At 36.9% G+C, this 24,147-nt stretch overlaps 1 protein-coding gene across 2 annotated transcripts; it reads right to left on the bottom strand.

The window, feature by feature from the left end:
• Positions 1 to 7,307: 7,307 nt before the first annotated feature.
• Positions 7,308 to 17,579, bottom strand: CLPS3 (CLP-similar protein 3). Of its 2 annotated transcripts, XM_089982358.1 has the most exons (11): positions 17,282 to 17,579; positions 16,011 to 16,079; positions 15,683 to 15,781; positions 13,651 to 13,892; positions 13,414 to 13,552; positions 13,244 to 13,300; positions 9,667 to 9,801; positions 7,867 to 8,102; positions 7,730 to 7,774; positions 7,558 to 7,649; positions 7,308 to 7,458 (listed from the first exon to the last, which is right to left on the bottom strand). In XM_089982358.1, exons 1-10 carry the CDS (start codon positions 17,474 to 17,476, stop codon positions 7,562 to 7,564), a joined length of 1,305 nt encoding a protein of 434 aa, XP_089838484.1. In that variant the 5' UTR covers positions 17,477 to 17,579; the 3' UTR covers positions 7,308 to 7,458; positions 7,558 to 7,561. The 2 variants fall into 2 exon arrangements, with proteins under 2 accessions (XP_089838484.1, XP_089838482.1); XM_089982356.1 differs by having other exon boundaries at positions 7,308 to 7,649; positions 17,282 to 17,559.
• Between the last annotated feature and the right edge of the window lie 6,568 nt (positions 17,580 to 24,147).

Here is a 24,147-nt window from a genome sequence, read left to right as displayed (position 1 = left end):
CAAAAGTAGATATACCATCCACTCAGGAGGTATGCAAATGTTCAAAGATTTGCAAATGAATTATTGATTGAATGAGATAAAGAGGGACATAACAAGTTATGTCTTAAGGTTTTTGACTTGACAACAAATAAAGATAAAACATAAACGACCTGGCATAATGATGCAGAAAATCGAAATATCCCAGTAGAAATGGGAGGATATCACTATGGATTTCATGGTTGGATTACTCAAGACTCAAAAACAGCACGATGCTATCTGGGTGATCGTGATCATTTGACAAAGTCTGCTCAATTTTTTGCCAATCCAAGCTAAGTAGTCATTAGAGTGTGTGATATATCTTTATGTTCGAGAGATTGTTAGACCTCACGGTGTTTCGATCTTGATCATTTCTGATAGTGACCCAAAATTTACCTCTCTATTTTGGGGTAATCTTAAAAAAGATTTAAGAACAAAGTTGAAATTTAGTACGACATTCCATCCTCAAACCAACAATCATTTGAGCACACTATACAAACTCTTGAAGATATGTTAGGAGCTTGTATTTTACAATGGAAAGAAAACTGGGATGCCCACTTAGTTCTCACCGAATTTGCATATAACAATAGTTTTTCCCCTAGTATTGGGATAGCTCCATACGAAGCTCTGTGTAAAAGGCCTTTTCAATTGCCAGTATACTGGGACGAAGTTAGAGAATGCATTGCAAATTTGTTAGTCATTCTGCAACACTATGCTCAATAGGTTCAGATGATCCGAGATAGACTACAGACTGCCTAGAACCAACAAAGTCTTACGCGGATCAAAACGTAGGGAGTTCATTTTCACTGTGAGAGATATGGTTTTCATTAAGGTATCTCTGACCAAGAGCGTGCTTTGCTTTGATAAGAAAAAAAAGTTTAGTCCTAGGTTTGTTGGCCCATTTGAGATCCTAGAGCAAGTTGGCGAAATAACCTATTGTGTGGCACTACCTTCCCAATACATACTAATTCATAACGTTTTTTATGTCTCAATGTTAAGAAAGTACGTGCATAATTTGTCATACATCATCTAATACAAAGACATAAAAAACCGAGAAGATATGATTGTAGAAAAAAAACCCTATAGAGATCATAGATTGAAATGATCCGATTTTAAGAACAATGACCATTTCTCTCATCAAAGTGAAATAGAAATATCATAGAATAGAGGAATGTACATGGGAGCCTGAATCAAGTATGCGAGAAAACTACCCTGAATTGTTTGTCTAGACCTGGTATAGCAAATTTTGAGAACAAAATTTTTCTATAGAAGGGTAGGATGTAATAACTAACAATTTTTTGGTATTTCTGATCAATTCTAATATCTATGTTGTGAACATATTTTAGTAACTCATTTTATGATTTTTGAGTGCATAGTTGCATTCACATCAAAATTTTGATGAAAACGAAAATGATTTTGTTAAAATCAGAGTTGGTAAGAGCTCAAAACTCACTTGACAAGTTCAAGGGGTAAAATAATAAATTTTAATAGATTTTGGGGTTCGTAGCAACCTTAGGTTCATGATTATCCATGCCCTCGTTGACCATACTCAATTAACTATATATTAGAATATACATTTGTAAAATATATTTTTGTAAACAAGATTATTTTTTTTATGTTAACACAAAAATATTAAAACTTTATAAGGACCTAATTAGAAAAGGTAAAAGGTGACTTAAATCCCAACTTAAAATTAGAATCCAACCATATCAAAATTTGGTCTGGATGGATCCCTTCTATGAATCAGATCTAAGTCTCATTCTACCCACACTCCCTTGCAGCCCATGGTTTAGCATATAGTTTGCATGGGGCTTGCGGGCTTGCCAAGTGTAAGCCCCATGCAACCACTTGGCAAGCCCCTTGGCCTCACCTTTACTCCTCCTTAGCCTCATTCCAGCCCTCGCCTTCCCTCCTCTCCTCTCTCCCTCTCGCCACCATTTTTGGTGGTTCTCCTCCTCCTTTAGCCGGTTCGGTCCCTTACCCGGTTCACCAAGAGACTCAGTTCTCCCTAGAGACTCGGTTTCCTAGCTGACCCGTTTTCCTCATTGTACCAACCCGATTTGCATGAGTCGACTCCTCCTCATGAATAGTCTTATAAAGAACGCTACTGCCTCTCTTTTTATATCCTCCTTTCCCTTCACTTCCAGCCCATGCACCCTAATTATGACTGAGATGCTTTCCCTAATTATATTCTTGTTAACTAAAGCATGAAAAAACCCTGTGTTTCTATCTCCCTCCTTAAGTCACCTACATCGTGATTTTTGTTTCCACATTTCATCTTCCATTAGATGCAATAGTTGGAGTTCATCTCGCAGGTGAAGCTCTTTCCTGATATTCTCTGAGTCTCCTGCCCCTGCCTCTACCTGCCATTTTTTAAATTCTTCTGCAACTGCCTTGATTCTGGATGGGATATAACCAATATTGTCATTGGCCCACTTCTTGAGGCCTTTCTTGATAGCCTCGAGCTTAGCTACTAGTATGTACATAGGGTACCCCCTCACTTGATTTTCCCAATAGGACTTCACAATTTCTTCACAGCCCGTTTTAAGGGTCCAGAAGAATTTAAAGGATGATACTATTTGTTGTCTTGACGGGCTCCTAACAAAGAGCCCATTATGATCCGAGATCGATCAAGACATGATTCTCACCTTAGAGTTGGGGAATCTGTTAATTCAACCTTCATTCACCAAATGACTCGCTCGAAACTGAGAGCCATGTTGCCCATTTTGCCATGTGAATTGAGGGTCCGAGTGATCTGCCTGAGACAATCCACATCTACGGATCATCTCATTAAAGCAATAAGAGTCTAGATGACCTATGCTAGATCATTTTCTTTTGTCTATTGACCTTGTGGTGTTCCAGTCACCAAAGACCACCCAAGGCTCCTCTTTGGGTTGATGTGCAAGTATGCCTCACATTGCCCCTTCTTTGCCCAGCTTCATTTTGGTCCTACACCCCTGTGGCCATAAGGATATCATTGTCCTGCTCTACCACTATTGATAGAATTTGATTCGCAATAAGATCCACTTCAACTGCGACTTTCCTTGGATCCCACATACAAATTATACAACTGTTTGTAGTAGCTTCGAAATTCCTAGCTATCCGGAAGTGCAGAAATTTCTTTCGGATGTCTGGCAAGGCCTCTAATGTTATTTTGGTTTCCAACATGAAGATTAAGTCAAAATTCCTTTAGGATCTCTTATTGGAGATCCACAAATATGTGGTGATCTACGCATATAACACGTTGCGAAGTTTCGTGGAGTTCGCACTCCAAATAAGATACTAACTTCACAAATAAGCTCATTGCGAATATGTAGATTTTCTCATAAATTTGCAAGTTTTAAAAAAATATCGCAAATATTGAGAAAAACATAATATGATTTTCTTTTTTTTTGCAAAGTTCTGTACAATCATTAAATGTGGCCCTTCGATTGTTTAAAAATCGATTGTCGCATAAATTAAGGTTTCTTTTGTAATCTCCAACGTGCTTTCCTTCGACAATAATTTTTGACAATTTTTTTTGGTGACTCATCAATGACAGTTCATCATCGACGACGAGTTTTTCAGGTAAACACATGTTTAACGACTAAAGCAATTATTTTGTTAAAACAATGGCTTGAATCAGAAATTTTTTTTTGAAATATTGGCATCAGTTAGTTATTTTGTGGAAGAATTGCATGGTTTTCAAGTTATCTTTCCATGTTCAATAGCTTATTATATTTTTTTATTGATAAAATCATTTGTGTGTGAGTAGTCATTTATCTAATTAGTTTCTTAACAATTCACAATCCTCTATTCTCCAATTTGGTTGTTTATATGTTGTGTATCTTGTATTATAAACATGATTAAACAACACTGTTTGTTTATTTTTCCTTAAAGATTTGAGTTTTTGTATTGTCAATAGGTTATTTTGTTTATTTTTTGCAATGATTTTTCAATAGCCTATGTCATGTCCTAGTTGCCCACTTCTTTACCTATATTTCTCATTTTATTATTATAGAAAATTTTGAATTTGTTTGTTACAATATGGCGATTGAGAAGAGTGTTTCAGAGGGGTTCACACCCACATCATTTACTAGTGTTGGAACACAATAGGAAAATGCCAAAGAAGAAAAAATATGACCTGAGTGATACTTTCTATTACGAAGTACGAAGTAAGGTTGACACCTGAGTAGAGATGGAGCATGCGCCATGGCCGAAAGCTTGGGTGTTCGACATTTACCACAAAAAATGTAACATCCCTAATTGAAAACCCAAAAATCTATGCTCAAACAAGAAGCAACAGCTAACATCTTCAATGTTGGTCAAAAAACAACTAACACGTGAAAAAGGTGAAGGAGTTTTTTTACCACAATCATGTTTTTCATCCCAGAAGCATCTAAGGAGGGGGAGAGAGACTCAGTGATAAAGAAGTTTGACATATTCTCACTTTAAGGTTGTTGCTAAACTCAATGTGGAAATAGAAGAAGTTGATGCATACACCTATAGTCAAAGTGGCAAGATAAAGATGAGTGGAGAATAGAGATGAAGAATCTTATATAAGGTTAAAGGAGGTGCCTCAGCAAAGAGAGGATGTGAACCCTAAGGTTGAGGTTAATGTGAAGGGTCTTGAGGAAGTGGAGGTGAGTGAGGGTCCTTTGGCTAGATTGGATGCTTAGCTAAAGATTGAGGCTGCAGTGGAGAGTGCACAAGAGGATACGTAGGGGTGTGTGGAGGTTAATATGAAGGGTAATGAGGAAATGAAAGTGAGTGAGAGTCCTTTGGCTGGATCGGATACTCAATCAAAAGTTGAGGCTGTAGTTAAGAGTGCACTAGAGGATGCTCAGAGGGATGTGGAGGGATCAAAGAAGCATCCTTAGGAGTCTGAGGTTGATGTCCGGGCAGATGAGCCCTTTGACACAAGGAGTCCGAGGAAGAGGTCGCAACATAGAACAATGTTTGATGCTTGTGGATAAGTACTTTGCACACGATTGTTATTTTAAATATAAATGTTTATAAGATATTTGCAGTCACTGCTAATTTGATATTCAATCATTGATTAAATTGTCATATGTGTGTGTGAAACTTGTTTTTAGGACAACTAGTTTGATTCTTACAATTCATTGTGTAAAATGCTATATATATGTATATATGTGTGAAGTATGTTTGTAAGATAACTATGTTGAGTATTGTAATTTATTAATTAATTTGAGATATATTTTTACAACATGTTTATAGGATAACCAATTTAAATATATATTATATATATTCATTAATTTGTTATATATGAGCGTGTGAAACATATTTGTAAGATAACTGCGTTGAGTATTGCAATTCATTGATTAATTTGAAGTATAAATTAAATGTATATACTAACCACACAATATATTATTCATCTAATGAAAATATCACGTGAGAAAAGACCATCTACATACACTTCATTCATTCAATTAACATAACTACCTATAACAACTTTTGAAAACCAACTACCCACAATAACCCTCTAACTCCTATTCAATGCTTGTCCCCGTTAACCCTATCCTCATTACACCAATAAAAAAATTGAATATTAATTAAAGGACAAACAAACAAACATAAATCATCTACAATATAAACAAATAGTAAACCCTAAACAGTAAATCCAGTAAAAAATATTAAATGAAACACAAAATAACATACGAAAAACATTCACAACAACAACCAGACACAAATACACGATCTATTAAATGTTCATGTCTATTAAAAATGAAAAAAGTTCAAAATTAAATAAAACAATATTGTTTGTATAGAACTCACTTTTCGACCTAACCAAAAAAATCGATACGAAGTATACCGCAACCTCGTTAGAATGCAATAAAAAAATTACGAAAATCACCGAAAGGAGAAAGGAAAAATGATGAGGGTTCTAGAGGTAAAAATGTTAGGGTTCTTTCCAAAAACAAACAAAAAAAACATAAATGAGCAAAAATAATTTTATATATGATCAACAATAATGCAAATATAATAAAATTCACATGCCAAAAATTTGCACAGATCACCATATTTTTGCTAGTGTCTTTGAGGATAAGTTAATTAAAAAAGATCTGCACGATTCTATGCAAACTTTCGTACTATATGCCCGAATTTAGTAAAATATTTGTAAAGTTTCAATCAAATTTTTTTACAAGTTCACATATTTAGTTATGTGAACTTTTTACTATATATACTAAGTTTCGCCAAGTTTCAATTATAAAAAGTTTACAAATTTGGTTATGTAAACTTCATATTATATACAAGAATTTAGTGAAATATTTGTGAACTTTCGATATGCTTTAATTACAAGTTCATAGATTTAGTTATGCGAACTTTGTACTATATATCTGAATTTAGTATAATAGTTGCGAAGTTTCGACAAGTTTCAATTACAAGTTAAAAATTTGGTTATACAAACTTCATGAGATCCACACAAAAAATGTAATTTTACTTTTTAGTAAGAATTTGCAATACCAAAAGAGCATACCGATATATCGGGTGAACCACAAAAACTCCGCTCACGTGAAAGGTAAAAATGTCTTAAAGAAGTTGGACATTTGCAAATTTGGACATATGGTAGATTTAAAAAATTGCGAGGCATTTCTGAAAAACGTGTCATATTTGCCATTCAATACAATCATTTTTTGTGTTTTTTATTTAACATGGAAAAACCACCACTACACTTTGGACTCATGATACGAGTCAAGAGGTGTCACCTGAGTTGGTAAATGCCAAGTAAAACTCCATGAGTACTCCCCACCATCCACTGGGAATAGTTTCCCATTTGGCGTAAGCCGTGCAACAAAGTATCAAACTCTTGACCTCCAGCTTGAAAGCAATAAGCCAATCCACCCAACCAGGTATGTGGAACTCTTATGGGCAACATCAAATCATTATTTGAACCTACATCTTGGTCCCAATTTTAGTGTACGTTTCAAGTAGGTCAGCCTCAATCATAACCCAAATCCATAACCGCCCAAAACTTGACCCAAATCAGACTTGGCCAAAACCAAAAACCAGCCTAAAAATAGATCTGTATTTGACCAGAATTTTCACAACCATGTTGGGCCAAAATATAGACATGATTATAGATTCTGTTTTAAAAGACAGCAATTGGAATTGGAATTTTAATTCCGCATCACAATCCAAAGAAACAGACTGAAATTCTTGGATATTAAAAAACATTCCTGACATTCAATCATGTCAAACTCTCCCAAATCCAAACAAAGCGAAAGAGAATCCACCATACAGTCGGGCATCACCAAATCTAATATTTTGATCTTAGGTAATAAACAAGTCTATTTGAGATAAACAAGTGCACATTTTTGAAGAATGCAACAGTTCAAAACACAAATAATGTATGCTAGTAACTCAAAGTACAACAAAGCACCCCCATGAAGAAGTTACAGTAATCTGAAGTTAGCAGGTCACTTTCAATTTCAACAAGCGATCCTGTATCAAGGAATGCCAAGCACTGTCAACAGTGTAGAACAATTATAGACATAACAAAATGCGGCAATGACTGCAAAAATACTCATATTATAGTAAGACCTCTTTAACTTTCAAACCAAGTCAGTGTTCCCACAAGCAAAAATCGACTAGGTAGTTCACCAGGACAAGGTGCAAGATATGTTATCTTCTTCCTGCCATTGAAGCGTTTTTAGCAGCAGCAAAAAATTTCACTAAATTTAAGTGCCTTGAAACAATAGGCAAAGTAGCATACCTCTGAATATCGATATCGGTAATATAGATAAATCCAGCAACATTGCTGCATGATGCAAGAGGTTTTACGATAATTTATAATGGTAACAATGTACCTTGAACTTAGACATTAAGCACTCATAAGAAAATTGCTGTCACCTGGAGGTCACTTGATCAGGTTCCTTGGCATATGAAACCCCAAGAATTTGATGGAGCATGTCAAGACTGATGCTGGCAGGTGCAAGGCGAGTAGGATCAGCTAAGGGCTCTGCACCTACCGGGAGTGCTGAACGGGGAGCCTGTGGCCCACCACCCAACCGGAAAACAACCACGTCACTGAAGCTCACCACATTGGAATGAGGCGAAAGATCATTGAAAAGACCATAGAAGTAATCCTGCAAGCAGACAATAGGTTAAAGTGCAAAATTGCTCATTCAAATACCAAATACAATCCTAAAAGAGGAAGACCAGTAACAGATGATCTGAAAAGCTGAACACTCAGCATTCTTATGTGTATACATATATAAAAAACATTATCACTTCTGTACAACAGCCAATCACTCTTTCCCCTTTTTCTTTTCTTTTTCCTGGGCAAAAGAAATTTATCGAAAACAAAAAATTCACCAGAGACGAGCACTCACCAAGTACAAAAATGTGGTGTAATGAAGACTACAAATTCAGGCCGATCAAAAAGCCGGCAACTCATCCTATAATGTGATATACAAAATGCAATTGTCATTGCATTAAATCTAGTCCCACATGGAAAGACTAAACATATTTCAGCTGGATCAGCATTTCACAAAGACTGATGATCTTGAAGTGCATCCTGAATTTATATATAGGTAATAACAGGTTGTATATATTGTTAATTCGTTATAGACAAGGAATTGCAGACCTTACTTTGTCTAGGGAAAAACAAACTGCTGATTTATCTGTCAAAGCCCTTCTCTTCCAGTCATCATTGATTTCTAAGCAGTGAATTATTCATAGCACTTAACAATGTCCAACTTGAGTGGGGGAGTATTAAAACTCAAACATGTATAGAATATGCATTGAATGAAGATAGGGAATTTTTTGACTTCAAGTTAGACGAAGCTTATGCACAAAGGCTCATTTGTAACCATACAAACTTAAGTAATAAAATATGAGATATCTACCCCTTATTACTTTGGACAATATCTTGGCTGCGGCATTTTCCTTTTTTAGATTCTTCTTCCTCCAATGCAAGGCATGAACTCCAACACTCAAGTTCACGTGAGATCTACAACATTTTCCTTTTTGTGTTTCTTCCTCCTCAAATGCAAGGCATGAACTCCAACACTCAAGTTCAGGTGAGATCTACAACATTTTCCTTTTCGTGTTTCTTCTTCCTCAAATGCAATGCATGAACTCCAACACTTAAGTTCACATATTTTTTAAAAAGAAAGAGACACCAATCGCCTTGAACTGATCAACTACCTAATGCTACACAGTTTCACCAAACAGTGCCCAGCTGTTCAAAGAGCCACTCTTCCAGCTAAAGAACAAGAACACCTAAAAAATTTAGTTCCCTAAATATCCAACTTAAAATATGCATTGTGCATGGACATGCATTTGTGTGCATCAAAAGAGAACACAGACACACATCCTCTACAATGATAACATTTTGGAAGTGTAGCGGTAACAACAATTCAGGTTTGTGCTGTGACAATGAAAATTTTGAAAAACAATAAAGTAACCAATGAAGTAGTGCCCTGTGTCTTCTTGTGCGCTTTTAAAACTTGCAACATAAAATGTTATGGCAACATATCACACCAAAGGAGATCAATACTTTACCAAATAGCATAACAGTTGATCTCTAAACAGCAATGAGCAACATAAGCAAGCAAAATGGCAATATAAAAGGGAGAAATTGATTGATAAAGTCATATAATAAAATAATGGAGACCAATTTGGCACTGAACCAATTTAAATAAATACCCTTATCCTAGAGCTTCTCGCCTTCTGCCGGAATTTCGAATTTCTTGACACAACACCCCCAGACTTGTGAAGTTTGACAACATCCACATTGCTTTTGTTCTTAAGTACATCTTTAAGCATGCTACATAGTCTTTCCTGCAGATATCATTCAGTCAGATGAGTGCCCACATTTCAAAACAAATAACAAAGATGAAATGCAATTAGTTTTAATAGATAAGCTGTAGATATTAATAATTCCTCCTTTGCCAAATGTTCTATTTGTAAAGGTTATAACAGCTATGTGCCACATGAATACAATGTTAGAGAGCAACAACTGTCAATATTGAAGATAAAGAGTCCCATGGCTGTATATTAAGTGTATTACAGTTGAGAAGGATCTTGTGCACTTAAGTTACTGAAAAAGCTGTATGTGTTACATAGCCAGAAGTGACAAGGTGGCTTCCAAGGAGATAGCAGCTTATGAACATTATGTTATTTTAGATGAAAGATGGCTTGCAGCGATAGGTAGGCAGTGACCATGGTTGTTTTTGAGCTATCACATGGATACAAGTTACCATAGTGCAATGACAATGTTACAGCTGGTACATGTATGTTCCACCAAAAAGGGGTACAGGAGTCTGTCCAGTTGTGTTTGCATGTTTGCATTATTAGAACAGGATTGCATCTTTTGTGGATTGTACTTATTTATTTTTGTTTTTGTATATGCATTCCGTTAGTATTAACATAAGGGACTCTTTGGTCTTGTGGGGTCCACCATACTTAAATGGTGACAATATTTTAGTAGTTTCAACTATGTCACATAGGTGCGGGTGCGGATGCAGCACTTTAAAAAAACTTGGGTGCAGGGGTGAGGGGAGTATATATATATATATATATATATATATATATATATATATATATATATATATATATTAACAGTTTTAAGTTAACACTACGTGTATTTGTGTGCATTTATGTATTTATATCAGGGTTACCGGAAGCGCCTAGCTAAAAGGGGAAGCGCGCTTCCCCGAAGCGCGCTTCGGAAGCGCGAAACCTCGCGCTTCCGAAGCGTGGGGGGAAGCGTCCCCCTTTTTTGGGAAGCGCGTTTCCCTTTAATGGGGGACGCGTTTCCCTTTAATGGGGGACGCGCTTCCCATCACGCTTCCCCCACGCTTCCCCCTCGCTTCCCCACGCTTCCCCTGTTTTTTTTCATTTTTTTTGTATTTTGTATTTTTTATTTTTTATTTTTATTTTTTTCGCTTCCCCCTCGCTTCCGAGACGCTTCCTAGGTCGCTTCCGAGACACTTCCCGAATCGCTCCTAAGTGGTCCCACGCTTCCCCGCTTCCTAAAATTTTAAAAGTGCCTCGCTTCCCGCTCCCGCTTCCCGTATCGCTTCCCGCTCCCGCTTCCTCAACTGGCAACCATGATTTATATACTATGTCACAAGGACTCGGCAAACCGGGTGCTGCACCCGCATCGACGCGACGCAGGTGCGCGTGCGGGTGCTGCACCCGGTGCGGTCAACCCAACCCTCGGTGGGGTCAACGCACCCAGGGTCATTTATGTCCAATTTTTAGATTAAAAAAAAATCGCCCGATGAAATATGCCATGGATTTGCCCTAATCCTCCCTTTGTCTCCTCTCTGACTCCCTCTGCTCTCCGTCGACCCCGACTCCGCCGCCGACCGCTCCGCCGGACCTCTCCAGGTATGCCCCCAACTCCCTTTGCTCTCCTCCTCTCCTCTCCGTCTTCCCATGCACCGCATTCAGGCAATGTCAAACACGCTGATGTTGAGAAGCCGGTTGGCGATCGAGATGCTGTTCCACTGTTATGTTAGAGGATTTTCTGATCCCCAGCACAGACAAGGTTCTCGATCGAGGCATAAGCAATGTATATTCAATCCCCAATGCATATTTCACTTGGAAACCGTGCATCTCATGTGAGAACTGTGAGGGTGGGATGGCATCCAGACACATCTTCATCAAATGAGAGGTGTTTTAGGGATTGAACATATTGAAGAATCAGTTGTGTATATACAATAGACCTGATCTGCTTTGGGCATGATGTGCTCCGTGTCACAACCCAACATTAGGGATGTAAACGGTTCATGACCAAGTCCGCCTTGCCTTAATCGGGAATACAAATCTAGCAACCAAACCCATTTAATGGACTCAGATTCAGGTCAGGTAGGGGTTTGCACCCAAACCATTTACATCTCTACCCAACATGATAAAAGGCATGAAGTTAAGGTGCACTCTGCCCCATGATACATGTCAAAGGCAACGTGACTGATGTTCAGTAGTACATAGTGAAAGTTGAACGTGGTTGAAGACTCTGTAAAGAGTAGCATATTCTGCATCTGGCCTATCACAAGATAGGGGAAGAAGGAAAGTTGACATACAAAATGAAAACATTAACACCACAAAAGAATGAGACGGTTTTATTATTCCCAAAGTTTGGTGAATTTTCTTTCTCCAATGTTTTTTCTGCAAATGTAGACACCACCACATAAAGGATGCTTCTTTTGTTTGTATTTGGTTTGTATTATTAAAATGCTTGGAACTATAAGGTATGCAAAAAGTTTTTTTCCTTCTTTCTTTTTTTCGAATGTATGCAGAAAGTTGGTTCAGGGTTAGTGTGCAGAAATTGATCACAAAGTTGCCCTGTGATGCACATGCTGACAAAAAGTGAAAGGTACATGTTATGTGATGCATCTAACTCTAGGATGCGAAGGTAAGAGCATTACCAGTATCATCAAAACCAGAATCCAAGGTACCACATTGACAAGTAGGAGAGATGAAAGTTTTTTCGGTTCTACAGGGATACTGGGATAATTGCACCAGAAGGCATTTGGACAAAGTTTCCATTATTTCCTACTTTGATCAATTCTCAATGTTGTTAACTATATAACTTAAAAATTATAATATATATATATATATATATATATATATTTTTTTTTTGCCGCACCCCGCACCCAAGGTTTTTGAAAGTGCCGCACCCCCGCACCCGCACCCGCACCCATGTGACATAGTTTATATATATAATATAGATAAAAATGGACTTGATTAGGGTTAACTGAATCTACTTTTGGATAGAAATGAACCTCAGTGTGGTTGACTTCACCTAACACAAAGGAAGTTGTGTCCAAGTGTCGCACCCGCCTGGGTGCGGGTGCGGGTGCGGGTGCGGGTGCGGGTGCGGTGCCCTGTTAGAAGAGTCCGTGTGACATAGAGTTTCGATTATCTTTAGTATAGAAGAAAGAAGAATAGGTCACAACCCACATAGGGGAATCATGACCTGCTGTTCCCTTATCCATCGGTTCATCTTCTCGCCTCCTCTTTTTCCACATTATTTCTTATGGTATTGAGCTCGAGGCTGAAACTCATTTTTTTCAGGTGAGTCCAAGAATCTTGACTGTCTATTGTCTTCTTCTTCTCTTCTCTTGTCGTCCACATTTCTATTCAGATTTCCCATTTCTTCTTATATGCCGCTTCCCAAAAGCTTTCTTCTAATTTTTACATTAGTAGCTATGATCTGCATTTAACAACCTTGATTTGAATATCAAATTTAAAGAAATATGAAGCAAATGCATACCTGTCCCAAAACCAGCACAACATCAGCATTGAATGCATCAATAGCATGAAGCAGCAACTAGACACAACATTGACAATTATAAAAGAAGAAAAGAACTAATGAGCCCTTGGGTGCATAAAACATTTATGTAAAAGAAGGTATAATTGATGACTTTATAATATGATAACCACCTCATAACCAACACCTTCAACCCAACCCATTGTATTGATCACCATGCCTGCAGCTCGAGCTTCAGAATTACCAGAAAACTGTGTCTCTAAAGTTTTTGCAAGTTCCTTCACAAGCACTTTGTATAAATCTGCATGGCCACTATACATAGAAAATAGAAAAGGATTTCTCTTGAATGCACAAAAATAGAATGCAACAATAGAGGTCATGCAGGAACTTGAAGCGACATAAGCTATCACCTTGGACTCACGTGACCAAAAAAATAGACAATGGGCATCTCAAGAGGTATTCCTTCAACTGGATCTATTGGCATTTCAATTGGAGTGGCAGCAATGCATCCAGGAATTGTAATTGATCCCTGACCAATATCCAAATCTACAAATGTCGGTTTCCAACCTTGTTTTGAAGCCCAGCTTAGTAGCATCCTTGACAAACTACTCTTGCCTGAATCAGTTGGTCCTACAACAATCACTCTAGGACCCTGCATCACACAAACTATAATTAGATTATCTATTAAATAGTAAGCCAACAAACAATATATCTAATTCACATTGTTACTGGAAGTTAATCATTGAAGATGCTCCATCAATGTCTAAGACAACAAACCAAGAGGAGGTTAACACAGTACCTATACCAAGCGCTCATCAACATACATATACTTGACATATAACAAAAATTAATAAAAAAGGAAGACAATAAAGACAAAAATAAGACATAATATAAGTTGCAAAGACATGAGATGATTTCGTATAATTGTATAAATTATTAATTTGGAGGATTTTGAGTTAGATTTATCGATGGAGGGACAAAAGAAACCGGGGAAAAAAATGACCCAGTGTGAAGATATTACCAACCAGCTGAGATGGGAAAGAGACTATTGAAGTGTTGTTTTTGTGAGCTATATAATTTCAAATACCATCTTGCAGGCAAAGGAAACTCTGTACAATGATAGGCTATCCTCATATTCTAGCTAATGTTTGTGTTGAAATTGTTGCTAGCCTAGGAGAAATGGATAGAAGAAGGCACAACAACTACCAGATGTCATCCTGGATCCTGAGGATGAAAATAATCCATCATCATTGTCACTAACATAAAAAATTGGAGAATGTTCCAGTGTTTATGAAAGCAATGAAGAAAACTACAAATGAAAAATGTTGAAGATTTTACATTCCAAAATTTTGGAAGTACCTTAATCTTGGGATGTTTTAAGTGAGAGTTTAGAAAACTAGAATATTAGGTTATTAGATAAAATGCTTTATACTTTCATGTATCATGAGCAATGATCTTTCAGATGGGTTGTCAGATTGACTTGAACGTTAACATTTTAGTTATTTATAATTGCATTTGGGGACTCCATTCTGTTGTATATTTACAACATTATTCAGCTTCATTCATAATCACCACTATGTATTTATTAGATTTTTTATTTTTTGAGTTTATGTTATGCAGATTTATGATTTTTAAGGTACGTTACAATATAATACTATTCTCTTGCAATTCTGAAGTGAGTTACATTATGTATTTTACAAAATTCATCACAAGCCAATGTAGTGGATTTGAAAGAAGATTTATTGGACTGTAGAAAAGAGAATAAATCAGTCTAAGAATACCTTAATAAGATAAAGAAAATTTGCAATCAGTTAGCAATGATCTAACAACCAGTCAGTGATGCAGACAAAGTGTATTGTGTGTTGCACAGATTGGGGGATGATTATCAAAGCATTATTGTCATTGTGATGTAATTTTCTATTAAAAAATTTGCAAAATTGTGATCTCTTCCATTGTAACCCAAGAACCTTTTCCCAGAAAAAGATAAAAAATAAGAGTGAGGAAGTTGAGGCACAAAATAGTGAAGGTGTACTGTTCCTCAACCATGAAAGAAAAAGAAGTAACATTGCAAATCGTGAAATAGGTGGTTTCAACAATATCTATCATGGCAACAATTAAATGTATTTGAAGCAAGATGCTTGTTCCCTCTGTACCCTCTAAGCAGTGATAATTCCTATGCATTGAGTGAGGAAGTTGAGGCACAAAATAGTGAAGATGTACTGTTCCTCAACCATGGAAGAAAAAGAAGTAACATTGCAAATCGTGAAATAGGTGGTTTTAACAATATCTATCATGGCACCAATTAAATGCACTCGAAGCAAGATGCTTGTTTCCTTTGTTCCCTCTAAGCAGTGATAATTCCTATGCATCAAGTGTATCTGTATCAAAATTTAAAAAGAAAGCATCAATACACAAGAAGGTATAAAAGTTATAAACTAGTACCTGTGATTCATCAGCAGTAGCAGTTGTAGATGCTTCTTTTACATGAGCCCTTCGGGCATCCAATATAGCATGCACATTTACATAGCTTATCATAGGCGTCTAAATAAAACATAAATACAAAACCAGTGAATATATCTATTAGAAGAAAGAAAAAGACTGTTATATTAGCTTTTCAGACATCCCAGGCAATACATGTCACCAGCATAGGTGTCTACAGTAAAAGTATACTCCAAATCAGTGAAGCCATCAAGTCTTTCAAATGATCTTAACTTGTTGGCAGTGAGCAAACACCACATATCATTTTGAATACTATGTAGGAGTAGCATACCTCGTCAGCAACATATTCAACTTCAGTAGTGCCATCCACATCTATTGTAGCACCGTTCCATGTGAAAATCTGAAATGCATACATTTAAATTTAATTCTGAGTTAGCTAATGGGGGCATCTCCAATTAGAGATAAATAAAACCAAACTCAAAGCATGGATATTTTTAACAAACAGTGGAGGAAGTAATACAAATAAGGACACAAAATTAAAGTTGAACACTATTTTTGTGATGCCACTTGCAGTTGATCAACATTATTTGTTATGACTTAAACATTGCCCAAGACTGTCAAGACTGAACTGTAAACTACTGTTTCAAGTGTAAAGACAGTAATAAATATGTTGCTTGTTGGGAAAGATAGTTGGTCAGCCAACTATCTGTTGCATGTTGGGAGAGATACCCTGCCAAAACATATTATTGCCTGCTTACCCTCTCTTTAATGGTGATCTTCAAGATGCCAAGGAAAAAGAGAACAATGCATAAGAAGGCAAACAAAACCCCTTTTATGGAAAGGATATAACAGTAACAGGGGAAGCCATTTAGTTTCATGGGAGGCAATCAAATTGCCTTGTGCATGGAAAGGTCCGGACATTTTAAGACTAGGCCTGCAGAACTAGGTTTTGCTAGGAAAATGGTGGTGGCAGCTGGGTACTGAAGTTGATATTTGGATCAAACTTTTAAAAACTAAGTATGGAATTTCTGGTAAGGCACGGAATTGGTCTTTCGATCTTAGGTCAAAGAAGGCCTCTCTAAGTGTAGAAGGGACTACTAAGTGCTAAGAGCTCAATGTTCTCTGCCGTTTTAGAAAGATAAATAGGCTGATGAATACATGCTGTCTGCAAAATTCCCTTGTATATGTCAGATTGTTAAGTGTCCCGATTTCACAGCATCAGAACGTTGGGCATCAATCTGACGCTTGTTTATAACTATCTTTAGGGGCCTCAAAGGCAGTGAGTTTGTAGGATGGGCATTTTCCTTATGGAAGCTGACTAATCAACCTGATGATATGGTATGAAAAATTGCTAATGGGTCATTTTCTACATCCTATTTTTTACATGGCTGGACTGGAATCACTGAATCAGGCATGAAGCTACTTGTAAACATGCTCCCATCGCCTCTTTCACCAAAGAAGGCCGAACAGATTAATAAGCAAAATAAACAAGAAATTTAAAAGAACCAAAAGATACAAACAGAACCATTCAAGAACATGGCAGTCCAATAGAAGAGAAACTAACCACAATTGGTAACACAGAGAGAGAGAGAGAGAGTTTACAGCAAATTTGTGGAAGGAGGGGAAGGTGATCCAGTTCTCCGGAGGGAGCTCGGTGCCGAAGATCTCGGCGGTGCCGGAGACGAGACGGAGGCGGAGTGAGGCCTCCGTCCCAACCTCCACCCTCAGCTCGCTCTCTTTGTCGAGCTTGAATTGCCTGATTGAGCTCGGAGGCGTCGCCCCTGACACCGCCATCATCGTCTCTCTCTCTCTCTCTCTCTCTCTCTCTCTCTCTCTCTCTCTCTCTCAATATATTCAAAGCGCCAAAATGGAAGTGCCTTGCGTCTCTTCGTGTGGCGTCTTCTTATTCTTTTCTCACAAAAGCTAAGTGCAGTCGCAAGACTGATTCTCGTCAAAATAAAATCTCGTGATAAATTAAAAGATGTTTTTTTTGCAAAAAAAATATCGATACATTCAAATTTTAACCATATATAAGACTATATATATATATCAATTTCGTGTTAGTAATGCGATAATATAGCAAAAAACGTGCTATTTTCAAAGTAGCTGATGTTTTAAAAATATCCCAATTATTGGGTTTATGTCAATTTTTGGAAATTGTGCTATAAAATTATGAGGTTTTAAAAAGAGTCACCACAATACGTTAACTGAAAATATATTTCTGACGCTTTTTTGGCAAATCCGAACCTGCCGATGTGTTTGGCACAGTCCATTTGCCAGGGCATGCATTTTCAATAAAAAATATGATTTTTTGATGCTTAAATATTTATGAATTGTTACATTCACCCATTTTCAAGCCTTAAAACATTCTTCCTATACTTTCGGTTCTTTAGGTGCGCATAAAACCACGCATGTACATCGCATTTGTACGGTGAAATTTAAAGAAAAAAACACAAATTTTGGTTCATACTCCATATCACATGTTTCCAGTTAACATATTCAGGTGGCTCTTTTAAAAAAAAAGAGAGCCAATATTTGTGACTATGCTCACGATGGTGTCAATGGGTTGGGTATGACTCAATCTAGACATCTTTCAAAAAACAAAGACACAATCTAGACTCGTTGGATCTGGTAGAATCCACGATTTGGTAATAAAAAAAAGAGGTCTGATGGATCAGGCCCACAAAGTCTAGTTGCATGCAGAGTCAGTTACACTTTGTAAAATTTCATGCAAGACCCAGATCCAACTCAAGTTTTGATTAAGGTAAATGTAATCGTTTTGCCCATGATAGATACAAACCTAGACCTGGTACAAGCACCTTAAAGCCAGATCTATGTTCCAGCCTATTATATCCGGTGAATATTAACCCAGTGGCACCCCTACCCATGACAAGAACTCATCTTTTTTAAAGAAAAGATATGATATTATAAATAAAAGCTAATACAATTACAGAAGCTGAAACAGAAACAAACCCAAAAACCAAAAATATATACAGAAACAGAAACAGAAACAGAAGACATTCTAGAAAACAGGTAGACATGTTGAAATCAGACCGACCCAAAATTGTCCAACCAAAGCAGCATCGAACAATACCAGCCCATCGAAACGCCGACGAACACGAACAATCATTACCCACCGCAACTTTGGATCCAAATTTTGCAGAAGAAAAACAGCTTCAAATAGAATAGAAACATAGACACCTTTTGAATAGAAAAAAACAAGCCGCTGAAGCAATGATGGCAATCTGTAATATGAGTCATAGTTCCTGCAAAAGAGAACCATGGTTTGTCAAAATGAAATGTTTAATGTGCATTACTTGTGGGAAGTTTGTAAAAAGCTCAGAAGCTCGCTTCCAAAACGCTCCCTACATATTTATGGGTAAAATCATGTGTTCTTTGTTAAGGATTTACATGAAAGAGGAAAGTCTTAGAGGACAAAGCAAGAATTGAGAATCACAAAAACATGAAAACTATTGTGTTGGTCATTTGGGTTTGAGTCCAACCCATAATGTGACCTGGTTTGACACTATGAGTAGGTTAGTGGACACTAAACGGGTGTATAGTGGGGTGAAGGTTACGTGAACGTAAAGAGCTCACATCTTGTAACCACTCTTATCTTTCATTATAAATGGAGGGCTGGACTGTATGACGAGAACAGTCATAAACTGTAGCCTTTAGCCTATTGCTCATAACTGTCATTGGGTTTAGGGTCCTGCTCACCATCGACTTCAAGGCCTGGGCTCACTGTGAGCATCGATAGGCTGAAAAAAATGCCGAGCACCTGCACATCGCATTGACCATGATGTCTACCAGTACGTGCTTATTTTGTATTCCAGTTTCAATTTATGCGAATACACCAACGTATTGTTGATAAATGTAAAAGTTCCTTGCTTGTAAAAATCCCTTAAAATTAGGAGATCAAAGTAGAGTTGTAGGTTATATAAAGGACACTTTGGGGTATGGTCTCCCCACTCTTGCTTCTTCTAATTTTCAACTTACAGCCTTTTTATATGTGGATTGGACTGGTTGCCCTGACACCCGATGATCAGCTTCAGGACATTTGCATATTTTTTTATCCTAATGCTCTCTCCTGACGGTTGCTCGGTCAAGTGCTGAAGCTAACATCAGTGCATCATGTATGGCTCACAATCCTGTTTTTCATATCTGTTTAAATCATATTGAACTTGATTATCATTTCATTTTAAAACGAGTGCAGCGTCAAGAGGTTGTCGGCTCTCAAGAGCAGCTTGCATATATATTATAAAACTCTAAAAAATTACTTATAAATTTCAGTTAGCAAAGGAAAAGGTTTGAACTCCGTAAACAAGGGATAAAAAGATCAATGAGATGAGCTTCTTGAGAACAGGGAAAAGTGAAAAGTCTATGAGCCGAGCTTCTAGAGTATAAAGGGAGACTCCTTGAAAAGGGTGTGGCATGAGAGAGGTCTCAAGTAGGGGAGGAAATCGTGTCCGGTTGGCGGGTCGACCCAACGGGTCAGCATACCTCAACCCGAACCCGACCAGTTTATTAAACGGGTCGGCTGTGGCAAACACGAACCCGACCCGTTTAATAAATGGGTAACTCGACACGACCTGCCAACCCATTTAATAAATGGGTTGGGTCGGGTAAACGGGTTCTCAAGTTCGCGGGTCGGGTTGACGGGTTGTCGGGGCGGGTCGACAGGTTGGGTTGGCGGGTTGACCCACCCGCCTAACCCGTTTATTAAACGGGTCAGCCGGGTTGGCGGGTTGGCATACCCCCAACCCGAACCCGACCTGTTTAATAAATGGGTTATGCGGGTTGACCCGTTTATTAAACGGGTTGGCTTAAGCCCAACCCGAACCTGCCTAAGAGGCGGGTTGGCGGGTCGTGTCAGGTTTTGCCACCCCTAGTCTCAAGGCTGGAAAAACGAGAGAGAGAGAGAGAGAGAGAGAGAGAGAGAGAGAGAGAGAGAGAGAGAGAGAGAGAGAGAGATATGCTGTGATTAAGGGGTTCCATACTCCTTGAAATTGTTGGGGAACGAACAGGTAGGATACTATTTAAGGCAAATTAAAAGAAGAGTTTAATTTGTTTTTTTTTATGACGAAGAACCCTTGTTGAAGCGAGGTGAAGAGAAAAGTTCGTGCGACTTATTGAAGGAAAGGCTTAATTGGCTCCCTAGACCAAATTAAATTCGAACAATGGTCACATGGAATCAATTAATAAAAACATAATAACATCTTATTAATTTTATTTTGAAATTAAAAAAAAAAATCTATTAGCTACAAAGAGTGGGGTCGGTTATCTAAAGAACCGAAGCTATGCCCGAGCACGATTCACGAAGCCAAAAGCATGTGCTAGAAATGTGTGAAGTGTGAAGCGCTCAAGGGAAAGTGAACAAGAAACAACAATTAAAGCAAACAAAAAAAATTTGTACAATGCAACGTTTTAACCATTTTTCCCTGAACTACCAGCAAGATGTTTAACCAATGGGGCCTCCCCTTGTTTGGTAGGAGCTGTTAGTGCAAGTCACCATGTGTTGAGACGTTGTAAGTTCAAAACCCAATGATATGTTGTATAACTGGTGGGGGTCTGCCAAACCCCAGCTTGCCAATAACAAATTAGACTTTAATTTGAATAATAACATAATTTAAAATTAATTTAAATACTCTTAGAGTATAAGTATATTATAATATCAAAAAGTTTGATTTCACATAAGAAATAATAAGCTTTGCTTTTCCTCCGAGACAGTTTTTTCATGAAGCTCCGAAGCATAAAAAGAATAAACAAAAGCACCGTAGAGAGTGTACACACTTTTAACGTGGTTCAATAGAACAGTGCCTACGTCCACGATACCTCTCGTTTTCTCAATCGCACGGGAGGTTTTTCCTTATCATATATATTTTTTGTACAACCAAGGAGATCACTTAAAACTTAACGTGAATAGCTTAATTTTAAGAGAATTTTACAAGCAAGTTAACTTCAATATTTATAAAAAATGGTTTTCATGTTTTTGTGATTCTCAATTCTTGCTTTATCCTCAAGACTTTCCTTATGCTTTCCTTTAGTAGAGGACGTTTCTTTTTTATGTGAGGCTCTTTCATGTAAATCATTATCTTTAACATTCTCTGACAAGCTAATTGTAGGAGGAGCATCCACAAGCTTGTTACCAAACTTCAAAAACTGAACCTGAGTTAGGCCCTTGGTGAATATATATATATATATATATATATATATATATATATATATATATATATATATATATATATATATATATATATATATATATGGAAACTGAAATATGTAAACCAGTAAAATATGTAAAGTATGAATGGATATTTTCATAGGTTTTTTGGCAAATCCAATACTGCACATGCATTCGGGGTGATCCATTTGCATGGAATCGACTGTTGAATCATCGTAATCGGATAAAAAAGATATGATTTTGTATGCTTGAATATTTTCGAAAATTTTGAGCCGTTAATTTTCAAGCCTTAAAATATCTTCTTATACATTGTAATTGGATGATCTAAGAGTTTTTCTCTCTCTCTCTTATATATATATATATATATATATATATATATATATATATATATATATCCACTTTTAGTTGTTGGTTCGGGTTATCAAGTTAATGTTAGCTACTTTAATTTGCAGTTTGTTTGGTTTGATTGGCTGACAATAAGGTAACGATTTATATGAAACATTGTCTTTATGCTTATGGCCAACTTTTAGCTACTACAGTAACAGTCGAAATTTCTATTAGAAAGTGGCATGGTGGTATTAAATTATTTCAACTTTTTATATACCTGATTGAGTTTTCATACGATACGAAGCTGCCCGTTCTTCTTTTTGCAGTCCCCATCTTTAACCACGTAGATTGAACATCTTCATGGATATTGTTGCATTAATATTATCAATCGGTTCTGTACTCCGGCAGCCTGCCATATCGGCATCTTTTCACTTCTATAAAATGGACATCATGAAGCTAGACCCGATGTGTTGGTAAATCCACATCACATGAGTTCTACCAAAATTTAACACATCATTAATTGTCAAAAAAGAGAGAATTTTCTTCTTCAATGCGTAAATATGTTTTTGCTTCCGCTCGTGCTTCATATTGCTGTGTTTCCTTTTCATTTTTCATGTGCTTGAATAATGGCTTCACAACCACGTCCCGCTTCGCACCACTTCTCAACTCTCGCTTCCATGTTTTCACAAAAAATGTAAATATGTTTGCTAGGCTATTTATAAGTGGTTTTCAACAATAAATTTGGCACTTAGCTCTTTTGTTTAATAGATAATAGATTGATGCCTTGATGAAAATTAGAAATAGAAGCTATGAAAGCAATGGATCAAATTGGTGTTAGTTACGGTGAGTAGATCTATAACCTATGAGTAATAAGTAGTTTCTAGGCAGTCAGTCTTGTCTCTAAACTGTCCTAAACGGCTTCAAAGAAATAAAGTTTTTGATGTTTGCTTAGTTTGAACCATAGTTAATAGGAAACTAAATGGATACGAGAAGCAATGAATGAAGCTAAAGCGGAGAAGCGAGTGTTAAAAAGTAGTATGAAGCAGAAAGCCAGAAGCGGTTGTGAAGAGATTATTCATGGACATGAAAAATGAAAAAGGAAACACATCAATATGAAGCGCAGGCCAAAAAAAATAAAAAATAACATAAATACAAGCATAAACGATATAAAAACAACATGAAAAATTACTATAAATAATTTAAATATTTTTTAATATGAAAAACATAGGAAGTGAGTGGGAGAAGCAAGTGGAAAGTGACAAGAAGTGAGAGGCAAACGTTAATGAAGTGAAAGAAAAACGATTTGAGCAACATGGAGGAAGCAAGTTTCCCACTACAGAGAATTGAGTTTCTCAAAGTTTTCTCTCCTTTCATGAAAGCAATGAGTTTTGCGCTTCTAAAATGAGCTTTCCCATTGATGTAATAACTGATCATTAAGCAATGGAGTGAAAAACATTTAGCAATGCATTTTGTTAGCAATCATTTTTTTTTCTCAAAGATGGCTTCAAGCAAGCTAAGGTCAACTATCTTTCACATTGTTCTCTCAAAAAATTGATATTTCATGAGTTAGAAAATTCATTCGTAGAACATGCTTTGTGATCACCTTGATCAAGATGTGTCAAATAAGAGCATTTCATCATGCATCATGTCATGCCATATACATTTTTCTGCATGTTATTAACCAACCATTAGAAAAAGTCTACCCAGTCCTATCTTAGGATCATGTAGATAAATGGACATTAGGTCCATATGTTGTCTCAGTGATTGATGGAACAATCTAATACCTATTTGATAAGTATGTAACCATCTTTATCTCTAAGCATGTCTGGATCAAATATGTTAGTCGCATACAAAAATGTCTTTACCTTATCCTGATGTCTTTACCAAAAAAAGTTTGTGTTTGTCTTTGTCTCTTCAAGAAGTCGTTATCTTTTGATAAACTTGACAACTATATTTT

Source organism: Nuphar pumila, chromosome 12 (assembly GCF_984573655.1).
Source record: "Nuphar pumila chromosome 12, dmNupPumi1.hap1.1, whole genome shotgun sequence".
Classification (NCBI taxonomy): domain Eukaryota; kingdom Viridiplantae; phylum Streptophyta; class Magnoliopsida; order Nymphaeales; family Nymphaeaceae; genus Nuphar; species Nuphar pumila.
Note: the sequence above shows the minus strand (reverse complement) of the source record. Positions and strands in the feature narration are given on the sequence as shown.

What these genes read in the sequence shown, in the direction of transcription:
- CLPS3 (XM_089982358.1), bottom strand. Translation starts at nt 17,476, where the DNA reads ATGATGGCGGTGTCAGGGGCGACGCCTCCGAGCTCAATCAGGCAATTC. An exon ending in TTGAATATGTTGCTGACGAG is followed by an intron (nt 15,782 to 16,010) that starts GTATGCTACTCC and finishes TGTTTTATTTAG; the next exon opens with ACGCCTATGATAAGCTATGT. An exon ending in ACCGATATCGATATTCAGAG is followed by an intron (nt 7,650 to 7,729) that starts GTATGCTACTTT and finishes CTTCAATGGCAG; the next exon opens with GAAGAAGATAACATATCTTG.